This window comes from Zonotrichia leucophrys, chromosome 9, assembly GCF_028769735.1.
Source record: "Zonotrichia leucophrys gambelii isolate GWCS_2022_RI chromosome 9, RI_Zleu_2.0, whole genome shotgun sequence".
In the NCBI taxonomy this organism is placed as follows: domain Eukaryota; kingdom Metazoa; phylum Chordata; class Aves; order Passeriformes; family Passerellidae; genus Zonotrichia; species Zonotrichia leucophrys.
Window position 1 is genome coordinate 6,717,224 of NC_088179.1, and position 21,271 is coordinate 6,738,494.

The 21,271-nt window shown below is 42.5% G+C and overlaps 1 protein-coding gene across 5 annotated transcripts in view; it reads left to right on the plus strand.

Annotated features, from left to right (window-relative positions):
* Positions 1-21,271, plus strand: part of DGKD (diacylglycerol kinase delta) — a 59,767-nt gene that overhangs the window by 21,036 nt on the left and 17,460 nt on the right. For 4 of the 5 annotated variants that reach the window (XM_064720940.1, XM_064720937.1, XM_064720938.1 and 1 more), the window contains 12 exons: positions 11,061-11,165; positions 11,969-12,101; positions 12,658-12,764; positions 13,285-13,410; positions 14,464-14,566; positions 15,083-15,245; positions 17,265-17,373; positions 18,113-18,252; positions 19,007-19,091; positions 19,641-19,735; positions 19,824-19,923; positions 20,076-20,349. In XM_064720940.1, the coding sequence (XP_064577010.1) occupies positions 11,061-11,165; positions 11,969-12,101; positions 12,658-12,764; positions 13,285-13,410; positions 14,464-14,566; positions 15,083-15,245; positions 17,265-17,373; positions 18,113-18,252; positions 19,007-19,091; positions 19,641-19,735; positions 19,824-19,923; positions 20,076-20,349 (1,540 nt within the window). Of the gene's footprint in view, positions 1-4,607; positions 4,688-11,060; positions 11,166-11,968; positions 12,102-12,657; positions 12,765-13,284; positions 13,411-14,463; positions 14,567-15,082; positions 15,246-17,264; positions 17,374-18,112; positions 18,253-19,006; positions 19,092-19,640; positions 19,736-19,823; positions 19,924-20,075; positions 20,350-21,271 lie in introns of those variants that run through there. The other variant, XM_064720941.1, reaches the window with a different exon arrangement.

A 21,271-nucleotide genomic window follows, 5' to 3' on the forward strand; every position in this document is an offset into this window, starting at 1 on the left:
GTTCTGTGAGGAGCATTAAAACAAAATCTGCAATGAGGGTGAGTTCCGTGCTTTAATCTGAAGTAGCATTTTCTGAAGATGATGCTGGGAAGCCTAGGTTTTACTGATCTCTGTCACAAAATGATCTGCTTTACCTGTGTCAAGGACCTGAGCCATCCATCATGCCTGTTCTCCCCTGTGATACCTAGAAGGTCTGGGGGACACCAAACACTCTCTTGCCTGTTGCTCAGATCAACACTTTGCCACCAGAGCTGTCCCCTCAAAAGTCTTTGGAAAGACTTTGTGTTGTCTCTTTTGGCCTAGTTTTGTAAATGCTTGCGTGGTGAACAAATTCTTCCTCCTCAGACTGGTGTGTGGGCTGAAAATCTGCTCTTTTCTAAAAGGTACCAACTGAGTTAAGCCTGCTGCCTTCAGTGTAGTTGGTGGAGTTAAAAGAAGTGATTCCTTATCAGTTCATTGACCCTTTCTTGCTTTGTGAAGGAGTTTTATAAAGATAAGTATTCTTTAATACTAGTCAAAAACACCTGTGATCATCAGGAGTATCTTCCCAGGTACATATTTTGTGTTCCAATATGGTTCTCACATGGTGGTTTGGTAAATGTTTTCCAGTTATTGCTACCAAATGGTGGTGTGGACTTTCACCCTCATTCACATAACATGAATTACAGCATTTACTTTTTATCCCATCTGATTCAGAGCTTTGAGATCCTGTAGGAGAAATATCCTCTGTGTGGAGAGGGAATTTTGTGTCATTTGGTTTCTTCTTTCTGATGTTTTGGTGAAATGGAAGCTGGTTCAGTGCACGTTTTTGAGTGCCAGGAGCCATGCTAGTGACCCCTCCTCCATAGTTAATGGCACTTCACTGGAAGAGGTGGAGCTTGAGCTCCTGAGCTCCTGTAAACCCTTTTTTGTTGGGAAGTACCTCTCAGCTCAGCCGCAGACAGGAAGCAGCATATTATTGCAGTCAGCGCCTGCCTCTCCACTTCATTGCCGTCAGAAGGAAACTTATCCCAGCTCCTCCTTAAGCAGGCAGCTAATCAGCTTGTGGCAAGTGGTACGTAGCTCAGAGAGACTGACCACAGACGAGACTAATCCTTGCATGGCAAGCAATCTGTTTAGGTTTTTTTCTCAGGGAGTAGGCTGCTCTGGATACTAGTGTAGAGGAAGATTGAACGTGAAAGGTAAGAGCAGGAGTGTGAGTTTTCTGGATTGAGCACTGGGAAACATGGCACCTGTGCCAGCATGACAGATATCAAAAGCTCAGGTTCTTTGGCATATGTTTGCTGCAAGCTCTTACTGTTCAGGTGTTCTCTCCTGAGTGGATTCATATAGATGTATTTTCTAGAAGAGGAGTAAAGGGAAAATGTACCTGTGGTGCTGTTAGAAATACTGCACCCAGTTAAGAAATACTATTTATTAACTGATGATTCACCCTGACCAAGGTCCCAGGAGAGAGGAAGTATTCAGGTTAGAATAATACCTTTCTTGCAGAGCACTTGCATGACTGGAGGCAGCAGTGGTTCTGGTAGGCTGAGGAACAGGATTCAGGTGTCCCTGAATGAGAGAGTGCAGTCATCTCTGAGAAGGAGCATGGATGTCATTCTCCAGCTGTATGGAAGCCTGAGGTGTGCTACAATTTTTTCATATTATAACCTTGTTACTTAGTACTGACTCTATTCAGCAGCAAAGTTGGTGGTTTCTGCCTTGTGACCTTTTACTTTACTGACCTCCTCTAGAGTGTGTATTTTTGCTGTATTGTCCCAGGGCATACTGATGCTGTGGAGAAATAGCATAAATTTTCATTTCTCGGTTAGTAACCTTTCCTATAAACAGAGGGCAAAATGCTTGAGCTTGGGTAAAAAAATCGAGGTGCTGACAGCCCTTCCTGATGGGGAGAGTATGTTGTTGATGTTGCAGTTCATGCACAGTGAAGTGAAAGTGCCTATGCCAGTTCATGATTTTGTGTCAAGCTGAATTATTTGTGTAGGTGCTTTTAAATTAAAATACATTCTTTTCAGTAGAGAAGCAGTGAAGTCTTCTCTGAAGAGTTCAGTTTAGAAGGAAAATAGAGCTGCTGAAGCTACAGAACGTTTGCTGCTCTTGCCTAGCACAGGAGCTGTGTGTCTGTAAGGCACTGTTGGAACAAGAGAAACCCAGATCAGAGGGTGGTTGTGCTGGTTTGAAATACAGGCTTTGAGAAAGAGCATGTCACTTATTTTTATGAGAAGAAAGAATATAAGAACTTTTGTTGCAAGCTGTTTGCAGGAAGTCATAGTTGGACTTTAAGCTTTGGCTGATAGAGATCAGGAAAATCTGCGTAGTTTGACACAGATTCCCAAAACTTCCCTGTGCGGCTTCAGCCCTCTGAAGAAAATGGAGTTGAATAAATGCTCCAGGGAGTCACTGGGCTTTCTAGCAAGGGAGAGGATTTTCCTCCCCTGCTTCCTCAACTAGAGGGTAAAGGGACCCAGAGAGAAGGCATCAGCTGGGCAAAAAGACTGATTGATCTGGAGGCATAGTGACACAGGCCAGTCCCAGGTGTCCTGAATTCTCACAGTCATGGATTGCCCTGTTAATGTTTGGAATAGGGGAAGATTAGAAAAGAGGGACGTCTAAAGAGGATGGTTCTTTTTTCCTTGTTTTTAAACTCTTGTCTCTGAACTGGGCAAAATTGGAGCACATGCTGGAAATTCAGTTTTTGCTGGGGGTTGTTGTCTTTTCCACACCCATGTGTGTACACATTCAGGAATTGTACACTCTTTGCTAGTGCTTGTAGTCTGTTTGTATTGGCAGCTGTCAGAATTTCCTTTATAAGCAAATGAAAAGATGAGTAGAGTGGTGTATTGCCGTGTCTAGAATTGCTCTGCTGGTTTTTCACCTTCCTTCATTAAGTGCAGTTCAGTCCCCATTTCCTGTCAGAACCGCTGCAGTTTCAAAATACTTTGCTATTTTAGTAGTTTGTAATCCAGACTTCAGTTTTTTTCTCCTTGAGAAAAGGCCCTTTGGTAAACAGACCATTCTGAGTCACTGTTAGTCAGTGAAAATAGTACTTTAAAATCTTTTCATGTCAAGGATTTCTGGGACTCTTAATCCAGCCTCCTGTGGGAGCTGGTTATTAGTCTGCTGTCACAAAAGAAGGAAAAATCTGGAGAAAAACTACCAAAAAGAAGATAAACATGGAAGGAAAGTTAGAGAGTCTGGAAGATGTTGCTGTGGGTGGAGAGATCTGGCGATTGCTACTGTACGTTACAGAGCGACTCAGAAATATGCGGGAGTTTTTGAGAGAGATGAAACCACTGTAAGAAATCGTCAGACTGAGCTTTAACTGTTTTACTGTGGGACAGGATAGACAGGGAGCTGAAAAGTGAAGGAGACTGAAGAGCTTTTGCTTTCATAGAGGGAAGTTTACAGCTTTGAAATGATGTCTGCCCTTGTGCCTGAACACTGGAAGCTTTTGTTTGATAATCTCTTTGCAACTGTCATGCTGAATTGCGGTTTCACCTCCCTTCTGAGCAAGACTGCAGATTTCAGCTGCTTCTCGCCTTTCAGGTGAGGGCACAAAGGCAGAACAATGTGTGGTCATTTAAGAACATGTTCAGCTTTACATAGAAGCTGATCTAGAAGGAAAAGGCTCCTTTTTATGCAGGGAAAGGCTTGCTGGCATTCCTTGCAGAAATGCTGCCTCCCTATTTCAGGTGCTTGTGATGGTGCGTGAACAGGACTTGTCTTAGCCTGGTGGCCCAGTGTGGAAAGCTCCTGGGTTCATCAAGCTGTTGAAAGCTATTAATTTCCTTTTGTGCTAGCTACTAGTTTCCATTCAACACTGCTGAAGTTACGGGGCTGTGAGGAGCTGCTACTCACAATAAACTCTCAGTAATAGGTTATTTTCCTACCACTGGTAGGATCTTTTCTTGCCCAGTGCTGTGATTTACTGGGTGCCAGCCTTGCCATGTGTGAGCCCACTGAGACAGCAGCTCTGCCCCATGAAGAACAGCTCTGTTCTTCCTGGGTTTACTTCAGTTTGAGTGAGTAGGAAGCTTTCTCTGAAATATCCTTTACCTTCCTAAATGGGCTGCCCTTTCTGAACAGAGTGGTTCTGTTTAGGAGCTCTTCCTGGCAGGATTGTGTCCTTTGGAAAACAGGTAAAGGGATGCATGTGCATCTGCTGCATGAGGTGGAGGGTGTGTGGGTAATGGAGCTGTGCTAGGATTCTTTGGCACTTGGTACAGCCATTCTATCCTCTCCCACTGGGTACTGCTCCATCCTTGGAGATCTCTAGGGATTAACAGGTCTGAACTACCAGGATAGTTGCTTTTTTCACCTGCTAACAGCGGCATGCTCTAGCTTTTGACATCTGTTAAGTTGTTGTTAAAGTCTTAAAATCCTCTTCTTGTCTGTGCTCCTCTTACCGATTGGCAAGAACAAGAATGTGCCTTGTTTAGAACAGTTTCCAGAAGCCTGTAGGAATGTGACCCTGGTATGAGAGATGATAATTTTCCCAGGGATAACGCTGGGACTGCTCTAGTTTCCCGCTGCAGCATGGGGGAGGATAGGGACTGGAGCAGTCCCAGATGGAGGGTCAGCACGAGTTGAACTTGACCTGCACACAGCATAGTGCAATAAGTGCCAGTGCTAATGCTCAGAGAAGATGCACTGCTGCCCTGGCTCAGGAGGGACAGATTGCAAGGTATGTGAACCTAATAATGTAAAAATGGTCCTAAAGAGAACCACAACACATGCTGGATCTGCTTTGCTATAGAAATGAGCTGTCCTGGATTTTATAGATTGAAAATGAAGGTAAAACAGCCACATGGAGGGATAAAATAGCTGATGTACTGTGAACAGAGATTTGGGCACTTAGGGCTTTGAGGAAAATCTTGTTACTGCTGTTAAAAAAAAAGGGGGGGAAAGGAATTTGGCATAACTGTAAGACCAGTAATGACTTGTTTTAGTTGGTGGAAATGAGAGTTTCCAAGGTGGAAGATGGTAATTTTAGCAGGAAATTAAGATCTTGCATTATAAAACACCACAAAACTGGTACATTTCTCAAGTGTTATGTAAAAAGCTACTTTTTCTTTCCCATGTCCAGGCTTTGGGGGAAAAGGATTGGTGCAGTTTAGAGAGCTCTAACTGACCTCTACAGTGAGCTAATGGGATTGAATTTGTTGGCAAAACAGGGTGAAAGCCGAATTGCAAAGTAGAATAGGGCTGTAGTCTGTGGAAGAAGGCAAGGCTTGGACCCTCATGAGTCTTCGATACTGATATTATTGCTCTCTTCCAAACTGTGGAGCCCCACTAAAGTCCTACCGACTCACTGCCTAAGGCTTTGCTGGCCTGATGCTGAGCTCCAGATTGTTTCAGAAATAGCCATAATTGAGACAGGCTGGTTTGAATCTCAAATTTGTGTTTTATTTTCCCTTTTTCACAGTCTTCTTTTTTGTGTATTTGCTGAGAGAGTAGCACTTGCTAATCCACACTTAATCCATTTTGCCTGTGTGGGTTCAGTAATTGTGTTTGAAATGCAGTGGATTTGCTGGTTTGTGACCCTTGCTGATGAATACAGGTGAGGTGTTTTACTGTATTCCAGTGTTCATTTCACTACTGCTCTCAGTGAAACAGGAGCTGAAGTGGAAAAATGGCTGTGTCCTCATTACAGTCTCACCCAGTTTTCCTTCCTGAATCTTGGGCTCTCAGGATGCCAAGATCATTCTCCACCATACAGAGCAGACATAGCAGTTAGCTACAGGTGGGGAGTGGTTTCCTTACCTTTGCCATATATGATCAAACTGAAGATTTGCAGCTTTTTAAATTTTTTTCTAGTTTCTAGGTCTCTAGAGCTCCAGAAATTCCTGTTGTCTCTGTACATCAACTGTTTGGAGTAATGCAGGATCTCTTAGGGGGGGTTTATGGCTAGCCCCTTTGAATGTAAGTCTGTATTGCAACAGGATATGAGTAAAAGGAAGCAGTCAGAATGAGCAGGTGTTCTCATACCCCCACATTTGGCCATTCTGAGAAATGTACACATCAGGAAAATTATATTTAGCGATGTTCAATGTCCCCCCACCCCATCTCCCCTGGCAGCATTTCTTCTGTCAGCTCTGTGATTGGGCCAGTGTGGTCTTAACTTGCTTTGCCATCTTTTGTGGTCACTGAGCTCACCAGATGTACTCTGATAGCAGTCCCAGGGCATGCTTGGCTACACTGTCAGTTTATTGCTGGGAAGTTCCTGGGCAGCCAGAAAATGCCCCGGGTGGGCAGAGATGATAAAGTTGTCTTGGGTGGCAGCAAGACAAGAGGACGAAGTTTATTCTGCAGCTGTTGGGGAGGGGAAGGTTGCTCAGTACAACAAAGGGTGAAGTATATCAGATTTCTGTTTAAAATTTGGTCTAATATCGGAGTCTTTTTTGGACTGCCTTTTGAATCTGATTATTCACAGCTGTTCATCAGGGAAGGACATCCAGGGACATTAGTCCATTTTTAGAACATGAAATGAGGAGTTTTCTTTGGTTGGCTCTGTTGTTTGTTAACTGGCTGGATTTGAAATGTCAGTAAACTGGTGTTAGCTTTGGACAGAGGAGTGTGGGTCAACATGAGAGGTGGGGGTTAACAGCTGGTAAGAGGGAATGGACCATGTGTGAGAGAGAGGAGATAAAGTTAAATTTTCAGTGTTAAAAGTGTCTGTGTTTGTGCAAGGCAGCCAATGAAGGCATGGTTATTTTCAGATTTAGGTTTTTTTAGATTTAGAGTGGGCAAGCTTGAAAATTGGGAATTTTTCTAATAGACTTGAAATGACTCCTGGAGGGCACATAACTACTTGCTGGGGACCTGACTATCACCCCCATTTCTGCAAAATGTATTTCAGGGGTTTCACATGCAGTGAGAAGTTCATCGTTAATCTTTATCCTTATTTGAAATATTTTTAGCCCTTCCTGCCATTCCCATGTGTTTTTGTGGCTCTCCAGGAGTGATTAGAGGAACTGGCAGCCTTTTTTCCTCCCATGACTGTGGAGCTCTTTTTTCTGGTCAGGATTAGATGTCAGTCATATCACCATGCAGTGAGCACTGGACACCCAGTTTCTACTAATGAGTGAAATCTAAAGAATCACACCCAGAAGTTCAGTAACATTTAGGATCAAGAAAGTTTTTAATATTTACTTTTTAGGCAGAACAAGCACTTTTAATTTGCATAATTGCTCATATCTAGATACAGTTCTGAGCTGTTTTGGGGCAGGAATGCTCAGAGTTCTGCCAGTCCCGGAACAGGCCAAAAATCTGTGAGATTAAAAATAAATCTGAGGACTTTTTGTTGGTTTTTTTTTTTTAACTCCTAGTAAGGCAGCCCTCATCCTAACTCAGAAGCAATCAGATTGTTGTTTTTGTGCTCTCCGTTTATGAGAACAAGAGGTCACTGGATGACATTACTGCTTTGTAAATTTAGAACAAATAAAAGGAAATGGTGCTTCACCTAGTGCGTCGTCATCCTGTGGAATATACTGTTCCAGGATGTTAGTCAAAAGCTGTAGCCGGAACATAAAAAATAGCTGGACCATGCTCGTTTGTAGCCACGTTCACCAGCAGGGATAACCAAGCCTTGTGTTCCAGAGTGGTGGCTCACTGCAGCTGTAGCTGAGAGTGAGCTCCTTGGACTCCTGGCTGGGAAAGGACAGCATTCCAGGGGGAAGATTGGTGGGGCTTCTTTTGAGATGACAAGAATGATTTAATTTTTGTGTGCGCTGTTAAACTGATCATCGCTCTTGCCCAAACAGCGCCGTGTATGTAACAGCCTTGCCCCTCTGTCAGCATCCTTCAGCAGGGGGATGTCTGGGGCTGAAACAGCTGGTTCAAGGAGAGGGAGGGAGCCGTGGCAGGGGTGTGAGTGAGTGCAGTAGCACACGTGCTGCCTGTGCAGGAAGGAGCCACCGCTGCTGCGCTGCAGGGCAGGCACGAGGGGCTGGTGCTCGCCAGGCACCCGGCCTGGGCTGGGGGTGGGTGTGCAGTGTGTGAGCAGCAGAGGAAGGGGGCTCTTAACACGTTTCTGCATTCCTGATTCCTTGTTAAGATGTTTAATACCACTGCCTATTGATCAGGAAAACAGGTTTGGATGGTTTCTTCATTTCCCCAAATAATTGCTGCACTAGTTACATTAAAATCTTGTCTATCCTTGATAGTGAAGTCTGAGTTGTCCCAGTTTGTTCTCCTTAGGAGCAAGTTTTTTAAAGAGGTTTATTCTTTTATTTCCCATCTCTGCTGATAGCAATAAATCCAAGTGCAAATGTTGCTTTTGAACTGACTAATGGGGAATGCTCTTCATATGTTTATCCTGCACAGTTACATTTTTATTTGCAGTTTGTAGTTACACAATAGACTCTTTATTTTAATTCTGTGACTCTTTATCTGGATGATTCATGTATGAAAATCTTTTGATCTCTTTATTTATCCTCTTTTCTTATAAACTTTGACTTTGTTCTTTGAAGAGAGGGTTGTCTAACACTGAATGTGGGGATTTTTAAGATGATGCAGTAGGTGACTTAAGAAGGAATTAGCTGCTTTCTATATTGGATGTTCTATCCAATTATCCAGGAAGTCAGTACCCTCAGAAATTAATTCTCACCAAAGGAATGTCTGTATTTCTGTATTTTATGTCAGTGTTTTAAATTTCTAGTCTTCCACTGTGATTTAAAACTATGCTATAATTGCATTTTCCTTCTATCCCCCCAAAAAGGCAGAAAAATAGGAAAAGAGACAGCACCGATAGGAGTGTTCTGAAGCTGTTCTTCCCCAGTGCTCCAGACATGCCAGTGGCTCAAATGAACTGGTGGTTCCTTACAGAATTTTGCTGGTTTTACAGCCATGAAAGGTCCTTGGATGCTTCATCCTGGGTGTTTGGACTTTGTATCTGCTGCTGTTGTATGTGTGCAACTATAGATGTTCTTGGCCTTGTTACCAGGAAGAAAGTGATGCCCAGTGGTGTCTGAACAAATTAGTTAACCTTGATTTTACTTCCAGGGAAAAATCTGCTTCCTCTTAGCAGGACTCAGACATGCTCCTTGTTCTTCTCTAACTTGAAACTGATTTATGCGTCAGTGTTTCATGCTCTGGAAAAAGTTTCTCTAGGGCAGCCATTCTTACATAGCAGAGTTTTTGCTGGAAATATATTTAACTAAACACTTGCCTGATTTCCCAAGGAAGAAGAAAGATTCCTGTGATTACCTTCTTTGGAAATAAATTTTTTCAAAGCTGGAAATGTTTAAAGAAAAGTGAGGGAAAAGAGAAGGAGTTCTTCAAAGTTTTATTTTTAAAATAGTGTAAATATTTACTTCTGTGTGCTACAGTTGATACAGATCTGGTCATTTTGTCCAAGATAGAATGCTTCAAATGCTAAAACTGTGTTTCTAATATGAATGGCCAGTCCTTTCTTTACAAAAGGATTTAGCTCCTTTCATTGCCTACTCACTGTGTCTCTAGCACTGGTTTCTAGGTATTGGTCATGCCTCTGGGTAAGGTGGTGTTATTGCAGGGGAATCTGCAGTCTGTGAATGAAAAGAAATACAGTTTGAAAACCGAAGACATTAAAATAAAGCAGAACTTTCCAGGTGTATCTGTTTTGTTGACATTACATCCACATTTCTTGGCGGATATTCTGAGGCACTTCAACATCAACTAAAAGTTTGGTGTTCAATTTCAGAGGCTTTTATTTTTAATCTGTGTTATAAATGATGAGAGAAGTGAGAAACAGACTGGAAAACCAGAATATCAGGTATTAGGATGATGTATGTGGGTGTTTTAGTGTTCATTAACAAAACTTTGGCTGAATGATTGGGCCTCAGGAGATTCACACAATCCTAGTTTAGTTTAATCCATTCTTTCAGATGTTAGGTAGAATTTGCTTGAAAACAGATGATGTAGACAATTTTTTTCATGTGCAATATGTAGAGGGGTGCAGGAGAGTCTGGACTGCTAGAAATTTTTAGAGTTGACATAAAAGGGAGCCCTTTGATTTTTTTAACATTGCTCCACCTTAATGCAGCTTTTCTTAAATCCAGGTCTTGCAAACACTTCAGTATTGATCTCATTTAAGTCAGCTTGATGGAAATCAGTACAGAGGTGTGGAAAGTGAGATAACTGCACTGTGGGGAACAAATGCTTCAGTCTTAGGAAGAATAAGGGTTGGTATATAGTCGAGTCTGGGCTCCAGCTGAATGGGCAGCCCTGAGAACAGCAGACCTGGTCCTCTGAAAAGCAGAGCTTTTATTTCTCTCTGCTGCCCCCAGCTGACTGAAGGAGAGGGATTTGGTGGTTGAGGACAGAGAGACCTGGCACTTCCCTGGGCAAAGGGGAGCTTTGGCCACCCTCTGTGTCTTCTGCTGGTTTGTTAAAATATTGTTGATTTAACATAGGGCAACTAATGCATGGGAATTAGCCCAGGGCACAGACACACTGAGGACAGGATTGTTGGAGGGAGGTAAACTCACCACAGCTTCAGCCTGATAGGGGAACATTTGTTAGAATATCTTTTAGATATATAGAACAAGCCCTCAGGAAACATGAGGGTTCAAATTGCTTATTTTGTTTTATATCTCCCCTCCCCATGAGGGAGACTAAACAAATTGTCATGACTAAACAAATTTTTAGAATGATGTTGTAGAGTATGTTATCTGATTCATTAATTGCTAGAAACTGGTATTCTTTGCTATTAACAAAATGTCTTAATGTTCTTACCAGTTTTGAAAGTACAGTAAGTCCTTTAAAAAGACTTATGCAAGGTCTGCACATAATTACTCCTGTTGCTTCGTGCTTGATTTGTGTTGTGCTGTTATTTAGGTGTGAGAGATTTCTTTACTCAGTTCAGTATTGGGAATGGCAGCTAAAATCTTGGTGATTCTGTACATTTAGGAAGAAATTAAGGTGTGCTGTGGTGGAAGAGAGACACAGTTCAGAGGTGCAAATAACTTTCATTGTGCAGCTCTGTAAACAGCTTCAGCAGGCTGCACTGGTGGTATACAGGTATTCTCTTGCTGTCTCTCCCTGCCATGTCCACTGCTCATTTTCTCTCTCTGCAGATTATCACTCCATGTCGGAAGCTCATCCTTTGTGCTGATAACAGAAAGGAGATGGAAGATTGGATTGCAGCACTGAAGACTGTCCAAAACCGTGAACATTTTGAGGTAATAGGAAAATGTGTTCCTTTGTATTCTGTGCTTCCTCTGCTGGATCACAGCTTGTTTTGAGAGTCAGCTTCTAGTGAGCTCAATAGAAGTAATTTTATTCACTCTAATAGTGAATGAATAATAGTGTTAGGACCTTCGGTAAAATTTATCCCAGATACATTGAAGTGATTCTCCAGAGATTGTTTGGCTTTGTATATGCTCCCTTGGGAATTTGGAGAGAATTTTCAGGTTATGAAGCCAAGTTCCCCTCCCACTGTCTTTTCATTTTTCAGTTATCCTCCCTGTCCCAAGTCATATCTTGCCTGCTTGATATTCTGCCAGCTTCAATGCATCTGCCTGCTTCCTGGGGCTGAGTGAGAGCAGCAGTGCCACCACAAAAAGCTGTCTTATGTTTTCCCTACTCTGATGCTTGCCTCCCTTATGCTGGCACAAGCATTTCTCTGCTACACAATGAACCAGGATGGGGAACTGATCTTTCTGAAAATTTAATCTGACAAAAAAAGTGGGGTAAATTCTCCAGCAGATAAATTCTCCAGTTCATTTCCCTAGACACACTTGTAATAAGACAAGGATGAGAGGTGCTACAGGAGCTGTAATGAAGGTGTGGCTTCTTTGAGTAGTTTCTTTTGCCTTAGAGACCTTCTTGAGTTTCAGCTAGTGCATGTTTATACACTCTGCACTCTTTCCTAGTGAAAAAGTGCTCTCTTTCTGCTTTTCTGACTGCTTCATGCAAGTCTTCTGAGAAATAAAAGTCTTGTTGCTCTGCTTTTGACCTTGCTGTAATACATTTATCTGGTCAGTCTACCCAGTACAGCATGGACCATTTCTCAGGGATGCATAACTGGTACGCCTGCTCCCATGCCCGGCCAACGTACTGCAACGTGTGTCGGGAGGCCCTGTCCGGGGTCACGTCCCACGGGCTGTCCTGTGAAGGTAGGTGTGCCCTCGTCCTCTGCCTGGGGAGGAACAGCTTTGTTTTATTTGTAGTTTTGCTCATATACCCAAATACTGCCATCTCTTATTAATGACATGTGTCTGCTATGAGCAGATACACACTTCTGAGGTATCTGAAAGAATACTCGTAAGAAGATTCATCTTCATGGGAATAATTGTATTTGTAAGAACATCCTTGTTTAATGTTTGAGTGCCAGGAGGTTATTTTTTCCCAGCTTTGGCTTAGCAGAAATGCCTGGCACAGCTCATGTTTCTAACATGAATGTGGTGACACCTACACTGTGTAAAATGGGAGAGGAGTGTGAGACTGTGTAAATCATGTTAAATTTAACAAGGTGGTCGCTGAACTTTGTACAAGCAACTGGCAAAAATGACAAGGCAAGAACTAATACCTAGATCAGGACACTTACAGCTGATCATTTTGGTGGTGCTAAAGACGATAGAGCGTGCCCGTGCTTTCTTCTGGAGCCAAACACACACTGCCACATTAGACTTCCTGAGGCAGGATTAATTGCATCCATCTCTTCTTCCCTAGTGTGCAAGTTTAAAGCCCACAAGCGCTGCGCTGTGCGGGCAACCAACAATTGCAAGTGGACAACTCTGGCCTCTATTGGGAAGGACATCATTGAGGATGAAGATGGGGTAGGTGTTAGTCTGAACTTTTCCAGCCTTACCTTGATATGGAAGCACTGCCTTGTGTTCTGTAGCTTTTTTTCACTTCATAAATAGCAGATTCTGCCTTTACATGGAAAAGATTTCTACTGTTGGAGCATGAGATTTTGTGTGAAAAGTCAACCAGGATAGCAAGGGACTCCTTAGTAGGAATAAACTGCTATGGACTGGGGGAGTTGAGATTAAATAATTGGAGGCATGGGGAACTTGGTCTAAGTTTTGGCAAAAGAAAAGTAAATGAGTGTTTGGAACAGCACCTTAGTATATTGGGATGTCTGATGCTGGTCAGTGTTCCTGGGTAACCTGGGGTGAGTCACCTGGACTCTGTGCTTGAACATGATGTAAAATGCCAGAATTGGTCCTCAGGTGTTTTCTAGAAATTGCCTTTGCTGTCCTTCAACAGTGCATATAAAGACTTGCTTCTCTATGTATCTCAGAGTCATGGTGCTTCCTGTACCTTGAAACTTCTGTCCCTCTGTACCTTTTGCAGATCTCAATGCCACATCAGTGGCTGGAAGGAAACCTGCCTGTGAGTGCCAAATGCACGGTGTGTGATAAAACCTGTGGCAGTGTCCTGCGTTTGCAAGACTGGCGCTGCCTGTGGTGCAAAGCCATGGTGAGTTGAAAAACTGTGATCATTCCAGTAAAAGGACAGCTTTTGATCAGCTCTGTGGTATGTTCTTTTAATGACACTTGCTTAGAATAAAATCTCTAGCCATGCTGTCAATGTTTGCCATGAAGGACTTTATTGTTCTGCAAGAAATAGAAATTTAATTTGTGCTTAGAAGTGTTGCTGTGATACATAAAAGCAAGACCTGAAAAAAGTATCCTGCTTCTAGCCAAGCTCATTGTATTTTGAGAATGAGCTTTCACAGAAGAATCTAAGTACAGTAGACATGAATCAAAACTTCTGTCATGGACTACATTGGATTTTAGGAGCCATTATTTGTTATTTCTACAGGTTGAAAAGGTGCAACAAACTAGAAAGAATACTCAGCTGTTTTAATTATAGCAATTTCCCTTCCATTGCAATAGATTGCTCTTGCCGAACCAATGAAGTGGTGCAGATCTTGCTGTGTTTTCAGTTGTCTATAATACTAGTAGGAAAAGTATCAGAAAATATGTTTTTAGAATGGGGGGCTCAAATGCCAAGCAAACCCTCTATCTTGCAGTCTTTGTGTACCAGAAAAGCCCTGCTCTACTTTGTGTTTCCTTTTTTGAGTGGCTTCATTAATCTCTTCTTCTTTTACCTCTTAAATCCCTCATGTCTTCCTGGTTTGTTTTTTGCTTTCTTATTCTCTTGAATTTCCAGCTTTTTTTTTTTGTTGCTACTTCAGATCTCTCAGCTGAGGCTGAGGTTTTGAAAGCAGAGTGCCTGAAGGCTCCTAAAGCCACAGAATCTGGTATCAGGTTCTCTCAGCGCTCAAAGTACTGGTCTCATAAGCTCAAATGGCAGAAAAGTACATACTAATGGAAAGAAGAGAATTAATAGAAGGCTCTAATTACATCACTCTTAAAATAATTTTATCGATAAATTTATCAATTGACACTTTTTGGTGATTTCACCCCCTCCGTATTCTTCCTCTTACAACTTCTTTTGGGTGGCTTTAGGAATTATACCACAATGTCCAAAAGAGTCTGATTTATTCTTTTTTGGTGGTTTTTCCAGGTACACACAGCTTGTAAAGAGTTGTTACCAAACAAGTGCCCTCTTGGGCTCTGCAAAGTGTCTGTCATTCCTCCTACTGCTCTTAACAGCATTGACTCAGATGGTAAGTGTTCCTAGTAAGTAGCACTTCATTCTCTTCCTCTCAGTCACAGTCACTTCAGCTGGCACTATTAATGCCAGGGTCTGTCAGCTGAAAATTTTGCTTTTGCTGTTTGCTAAAACTTGCCACTGGAAGCCATTGCTGAGTGTGGCAGTGAACTGTTTGCTTTGCTTTTGCATTCAGTTTATCTCCCTCTAATATCAGTGTTTTCTGAGCTGCAACTGGTTACATTTATTGACAATAACTATATTGCTGAAGCAATTTGGGAGGTTGGGAAAGCTGAAAATTTTGGCATACTGCTAAGGAGATAAGTGTGACATTTGGCAGCAGGAGGTGTGGTTCATGCTGGATTCAGGGCTGTGCACATTCACCCAGTGAGTGCCATAAACACAAGGAAAATATTGGCTGCTTCATAGCTGGGCTGGGGTGTGGGCTGTTGGTTTTTCTCTCCATCCATCCCCCTGGGCAGCTTCACATCTCTTGGCTTTTCCTCCCTCTCTCTTCCCATTGCCCCAACAGGTTTCTGGAAAGCCACTTGTCCCCCTTCTTGCACAAGCCCTTTGTTGGTCTTTGTCAACTCAAAAAGTGGAGACAACCAAGGTGTGAAATTTCTACGAAGATTCAAACAGCTGCTGAATCCAGCCCAGGTCTTTGACCTCATGAATGGAGGACCTCACCTTGGGTAGGCAGATATTTTTTGGAAACAAAAATTCCTTGTAAATACCCAGAAAGTATGAGGGATTTACTTGGTTAAGCTCATCCTCAAATATAACAGGGAACCTTTTCTTCAGAGAAAACTAAACATGTGAGATTTGGAGGGGTTTTCCTATCTGTATGTTGTGTTATTGATTAGCTAAAACAAAAAATGTTGTCAAAAAGGTTATTATATCCATTGATCAGTAATAGCAGGACAGCTTGAGGCATTTTGGGGGAATTCCAGAAACACTCCCCTGGAAGAAGACCAAGCATGGAAAGCTTGAATCCATAAGAAAACTTGTCAGCAAACAATGTTTTAACAGGCATCCTGATGATGAAATTAAGAAGAGTTAATTTCAGTTAACTCAAGTGAACAGACAGGTGTCATAGATAGCAAATTAATATTATCAAAATGAGATTTATTGAAAAATAACTTACTGAGAAGTCTGTGAAACTTCATCCCTCAAAGACTTTGTGGTGATATTGTGGAGAGACTTTTATGAGTGTGTTTGGTAAAGTTGCTTCTGCCCTAGGATCTAAGTTGTGTTTCAGACTTTTTGCTAAATTATGCTAGAATATCTGTGGATATAAAAAAAGTGAGTGCTGTGAAATAAACTTCTTTCGTGTATTTCTGCAACTCTCACTTAAAAGAAAAACTTGGTTTTAAGTTTGCCCACTTTCAAATGGTTTTCTGTTGCATCACTTTTAAGTAACTTTTGTCAGTAATTGGTGCTCCTTATAATAAGAACCAACAGAAGGTGAATTTCCTTCATCTTTTCCTCACAGTGACTCCAATTCTTTGACTAGATCTGTAGATGCAGGGGGCTTAATCTGGGAGTGTCTGTTCCTGGACTAGTGGTCATTGGGTTCTGCTCTCCTGAGAACTGTTGTGGTTCTTTGCTATAACATATTGCAAAACACTGGCATTTAAAACTGCAGTGTTCTGTCAAGGGGATGTGTTTGGCTGAAAAATAATTTATAAAAGACTTGTAAAATTGAGTATTTTCTTTTTCCCCTCCTCAGCCAGACTGACTGTCATGAGGAATTTTGCTTTTAAGCAGGAATGGAAAGGAGGGAATCAGTTACCTTCTTGAGCTGTGGTGCACACTTCTAAAACAGCTGCTCTTATATATTTGCTTAAAAAGGAATTGATGGTACAGAGTAAAGCCTGCTTCTTGATAATTTGAATATTTTCAGCTGATGCTAGTCTGACTTGTAGCATGAGATGTTATCATTTCTGGTAGTCATCTTTTGTGTGTCAGGAACGCTTGATAAAATAAGGATTTTTGTGTACCACAGCAAATCCTGTTTAGGTAATAATAGTAATATGAAGGCAAAATAAAAGCAGGACCAGATCTCAAAAGTGTTCAGTAGGAAGCACAGTTTCAAACAGGAGAGCTTGTTTTTATTATTCTGGAAAGGGTGAATGGAGAAATTCACACTGGTGAGCTGTTTGCCTGCCTGTGGAACAGACAAGGACTAGAGCAGTGATTTATGTTGCTTTCCCAGAAGGACTAAAGCTTGTGATGGTTTACATCCTCTTGCAGTGGTCTCTTGGCTGATTGACTGCATGAAAATCCCCCTCTTGAAGCTTTGCTTTAATTGGTGTGGCTGTGACATCAGAGCACTTAGAGCTGTGATGGATAGCTAGCATTAGGCTGGATGCAGCAGGGCTGCGAGAGGGATTTAATTCAGTGGATAATCAGCTATCACATGCTTTTCTCCTCTGCTGTAGAGGCAAAAGTGCCCTGCTTTAGTAGATGAGTATGTCTTGGGAGATATTTTTGTAGTGAATAGCTATGGTAAGTTGCTTAGCTGTATTTATAATCCCTTAATTATAACCATTTAAATTCATCTGTAATCTGGCAGTGACCTGTATTCATTGCAAAATCAGTGCCTACTTTAAGCAGCATTGCCATGTTTGTTACCTACATTGGAATTATAATTTCTTTCTGTAACAGCTGATTGTTTTTCCCTCTTGCTTTTTTCTTTCTCTTCTCTGTAGTTTACGCTTATTCCAGAAATTTGACACTTTCCGGATTCTAGTTTGTGGTGGGGACGGAAGTGTTGGCTGGGTTCTCTCTGAAATTGATAGCCTCAACCTCCACAAGCAGGTACCTGCCCCAAGAGCTTGGTTGGATGAAGGAATGAAGTAACAACAGCATGGGCTGAAGAGGACTTTCCTTGGTCATGCAGACATCATTTGCCCCAGGACTGAAGCTGCTGAAAGCTTACCATAGCAGTGCTCTTGCACTAGTTTTGTGCAAGAAATGAATCCATAATGGATTAATTCTTTATGCCTGTCTGCAGTGTTCCTCCACAAGATTCAGCTTTTGGAGTTGCTCTGAGTATTCCTGCTCTATTGCCAGCAGAGACATGCTCTGAAAGGGCTGTGCTTAGGAAACTTGGGAGTTCCACACGGGTTATGCTCTGTTCCCTTTAATTCTTGTGGTGTAGTAGCTGAGTCTTAGGGATTGGCAGAAACTTCACTGGGGTAGAGAGAACATACAGTGTTTTGCCTGGGAACTGTCTGTGCTAATTTTACAGAAACACAATGGCACCACCTGATGGCTAAATATAAACCTCTAGGAGGTTTACTATATAGCAAGGTGCTCCTTGAGATGGTAGCTGTAAAATGCTCCTCTCTCAATTCACAACCAAAAGTAGAGGAAAGTTTTCCTTAATTGTATTCTCTTCTGGCTGTTTTCCCCATCCAGTTACTTTCTCCCACCCTGGGATTAGCTGTTTCCCAGTGACTGGTGTGTTAAGGAATCTGTCATGTTACTCATGGCTGTTCCTGACTTGTGTTTCTCCATTTGAATATCACTTCTGTTTTCCTTTTCTCTAATGCAGTGCCAGCTGGGAGTGCTGCCCTTGGGAACAGGGAATGACCTTGCTCGTGTTTTAGGCTGGGGTTCTGCTTGTGATGATGATACCCAGCTCCCTCAGATCCTGGAGAAGCTGGAGAGGGCCAGCACCAAAATGCTGGACAGGTGAGAAACCATCACTAATGTCATCTGCTCTTCAAGAGTTGTGTGGAGATATCCTTCCAGGAGAACAGGGCAGTCCTGACTCTGCCAAGCTTCTGGACCTCTTGCTGATGCCAGATAACATTTTGTCATTGATACTCTCTCACAAGAGAAAGTGGTCTGGCTTTCCATGCTCTGCTGCAGAACAGTAACAGGTGAAATTATCTGGGTTCCAGTGTCCTCTCTTCTGTCCCAGAGTCCTCATCAATTGAATTTGTCAGCCTTTGAACTAGTTTGAAAACAAACTTACATTGTAACCTAAGACAGCCTTAAAGTCGTGAATTTTTTTTTAAGCAATTTCTTCTTTGTAAATCTAAACCAATTTATCTTGAGCTTGGCTTTGAAATGAAAGCCAAATGCAGAAGTGGATGTCAACCCTTGGTATTGATACCTCCTGTATATATCTTTGTACATGATACATAAGACTGTCTCATGTCTTTAGAGTTGTATCTTGGCATCTCTTATGTTGAATCAAGTAATACCAATGGAATTTTTGTGGAGAGGGAAGAAGTAGAGATATTCCCTGTGCTTGTTCATAATGTCATCCTTCCTTCTTCCCCAGTTCAGCCCTTCTATATTTCTCCTGCCACCCTCTGGCTTCTTTATATCAATGATGGTTCCACAGAGTGCAGTTTGTTCTGCTTTGGGGTTCTAACCTGTTACATTTGGAAAACAGAGGAATGATCTGCATTGTAGTGACAAGTATGATTTTCAACAGGTGGAGCATCATGGTGTATGAAACCAAACTCCCTCGCCAGGCCTCCACTTCCACAGTCACTGAAGATTGCAGTGAGAATTCAGAGGTACCTCTCAGGAGGGGCAGGGGACTGGAGCACCAGCCTTGGAGCATGAGATAGGAGGCAGTGGCTGAGTTCCAGTGGAGCAGGGCTGAGCCACGGGTGTAGCCAGAGCTGCAAAGATCTGGGGCTTTAAGTTAGTGAAATATTATGGAGAAAGATGGAGGTTGGGTTACCAGGGTCAACAACCATCATGAGGGATGAGGACAAGATACTTTGGAATGGGATGGAAAGGAAATTACAGGCTTTTATTTGCTTCATGATGTCAGGTTGTTGAAATAGTGGCAAACTGTGTAGCAGTCATGAACGTCCCTGGTGCTTTTAGATTTGCAGTTGATCAGAGACTCTGAGAACTGCTGATGATATATAGGTTCAGAATTAGTTTCTTCATCAGATTCAGGTCTTCAGTGAGTAACAGAGCACTGGACTGTGGAACTTTTTCACAGCAAAAAGAGTCTGTAGAGTTATAGGTACTCTTAGAGGAGCCAGGATTTCACAGCATGTGTTGTAATGCTGGGAAGCAGCACCCCAGTGTTTCTTTCTCATGGTCAACAGGTGCAAAAGATTCTCTGCTATGAAGATTCTGTGGCTGCTCATTTGTCCAAAATTTTGACTTCTGACCAACACTCAGTGGTGATCTCCTCAGCCAAGTGAGTACTTAGAGGACAACTGCACTAAATTGCACTGTGAAAATCCTGCAACAACCCTTGCATGATTTTGTTTTCCTCCTTTGTCTAGAGTGCTTTGTGAGACAGTGAAGGATTTTGTGGCTCGAGTGGGGAAAGCCTATGAGAAGGCAACAGAAAGCTCAGAGGAGTCAGAGGTCATGGCCAGGAAGGTAAAATTTGAAAATCTGTTTGGGTTTCTACTTCTGAATGTAAAATTGGTCGGTTTCCAGAGTACTGGGATAGCAGCAGTTCAGTTAGCACTAAAAAATGAGCTACCCAGGCAACTGTTAGTTCTACTCAAATGTTGTTCTTCTTCACGTAGTGCTCTGTCCTGAAGGAGAAGTTGGACTCATTGCTGAAGACACTGAATGATGAATCTCAAGCATCTTCCTCTCTGCCCAACCCTCCTCCCACCATTGCAGAGGAGACAGAGGATGGGGATGGGTCGGGCAGTGCTGGTGACTCTTCAAGTGAGCTCTCGGTGGGCTCGGCCTGCACTGCACGGCCCCAGATATTCCGTCCCCGAGAGCAGCTCATGCTGAGAGCCAACAGCCTGAAAAAAGCCATTCGCCAGATCATAGAGCATGCAGAGAAAGGTAACGGTCAGGAGTCCTGCTTGTCACTTCCTACAGCCTATTAACAAGTATAAATTTCCTTTATTCTGGGGGCAGCAGGCTTCTTCATTGACAGCAGCTTTCCTGAGCTAGAGAAGCTGTTCAGTAACTCTGGCCATTTAGTTTCAGTGTTATCTCTGCCAAGCCCACCTTCTGGAAACATTGCTTGGTAAATGAGTCTGAAGTTCAAGGTATGTTCTCTCCAGCGGGCTGATTTAGGAAGTTCCTACCCTCCCACACTGCTAATTTGCATTTCCTGCCTGTCCCCACCCATACCACATTTGTGTCAGTGCAGCTCTTTGTGTGCCTTGCTGTTAAACAGATCTGAAAATACTTAGGAAGAAGGGATTTTAAGTATTTTAACATTATTTTAATTTCTTTATAGCAGAGCCCAGGAAAATGTTGCTCTAGTACAACTGCAGGAGAGAGCAGGAACTTCTTAAGTGAGCTTTGTCCCTGGGAGAAACTTACAGTACTGTAATTTGGTGCAAGTCAGTTCTGTTCTGATGTTAACTTCTTAAGCAGGTGACCCTCTTCTCCAAGTCTTGACCCTTGTCTGTCTCCAGGCACACACCCCCAATGCTCCAAGTTTCTTTTCCTTTGAAAGGCATCAGACTCCAAGTGTTAGTCATAAATTCAGGGGTTAACTGAGACCAAAGGAAGTCCTTAACAGATTGTTACTGGAGATAAAAGCATTGAAGTTGCAGATGTAACATCCATGCACACCCAGGTGTGCACTCTGAACTACTGTGTGGTTACAAATCGTTGCAATGTTGCTTGGATTTCCAGCACTGCAGCATTGTGTACAACATTTGCTGGAGTGAACAGTGAAAATCCAGCAAACAGCCTGCTTCTGGTGAAGTAGGAGGCCTTGACCTCACAGCTCCCTCACTTTGCTGCTGCT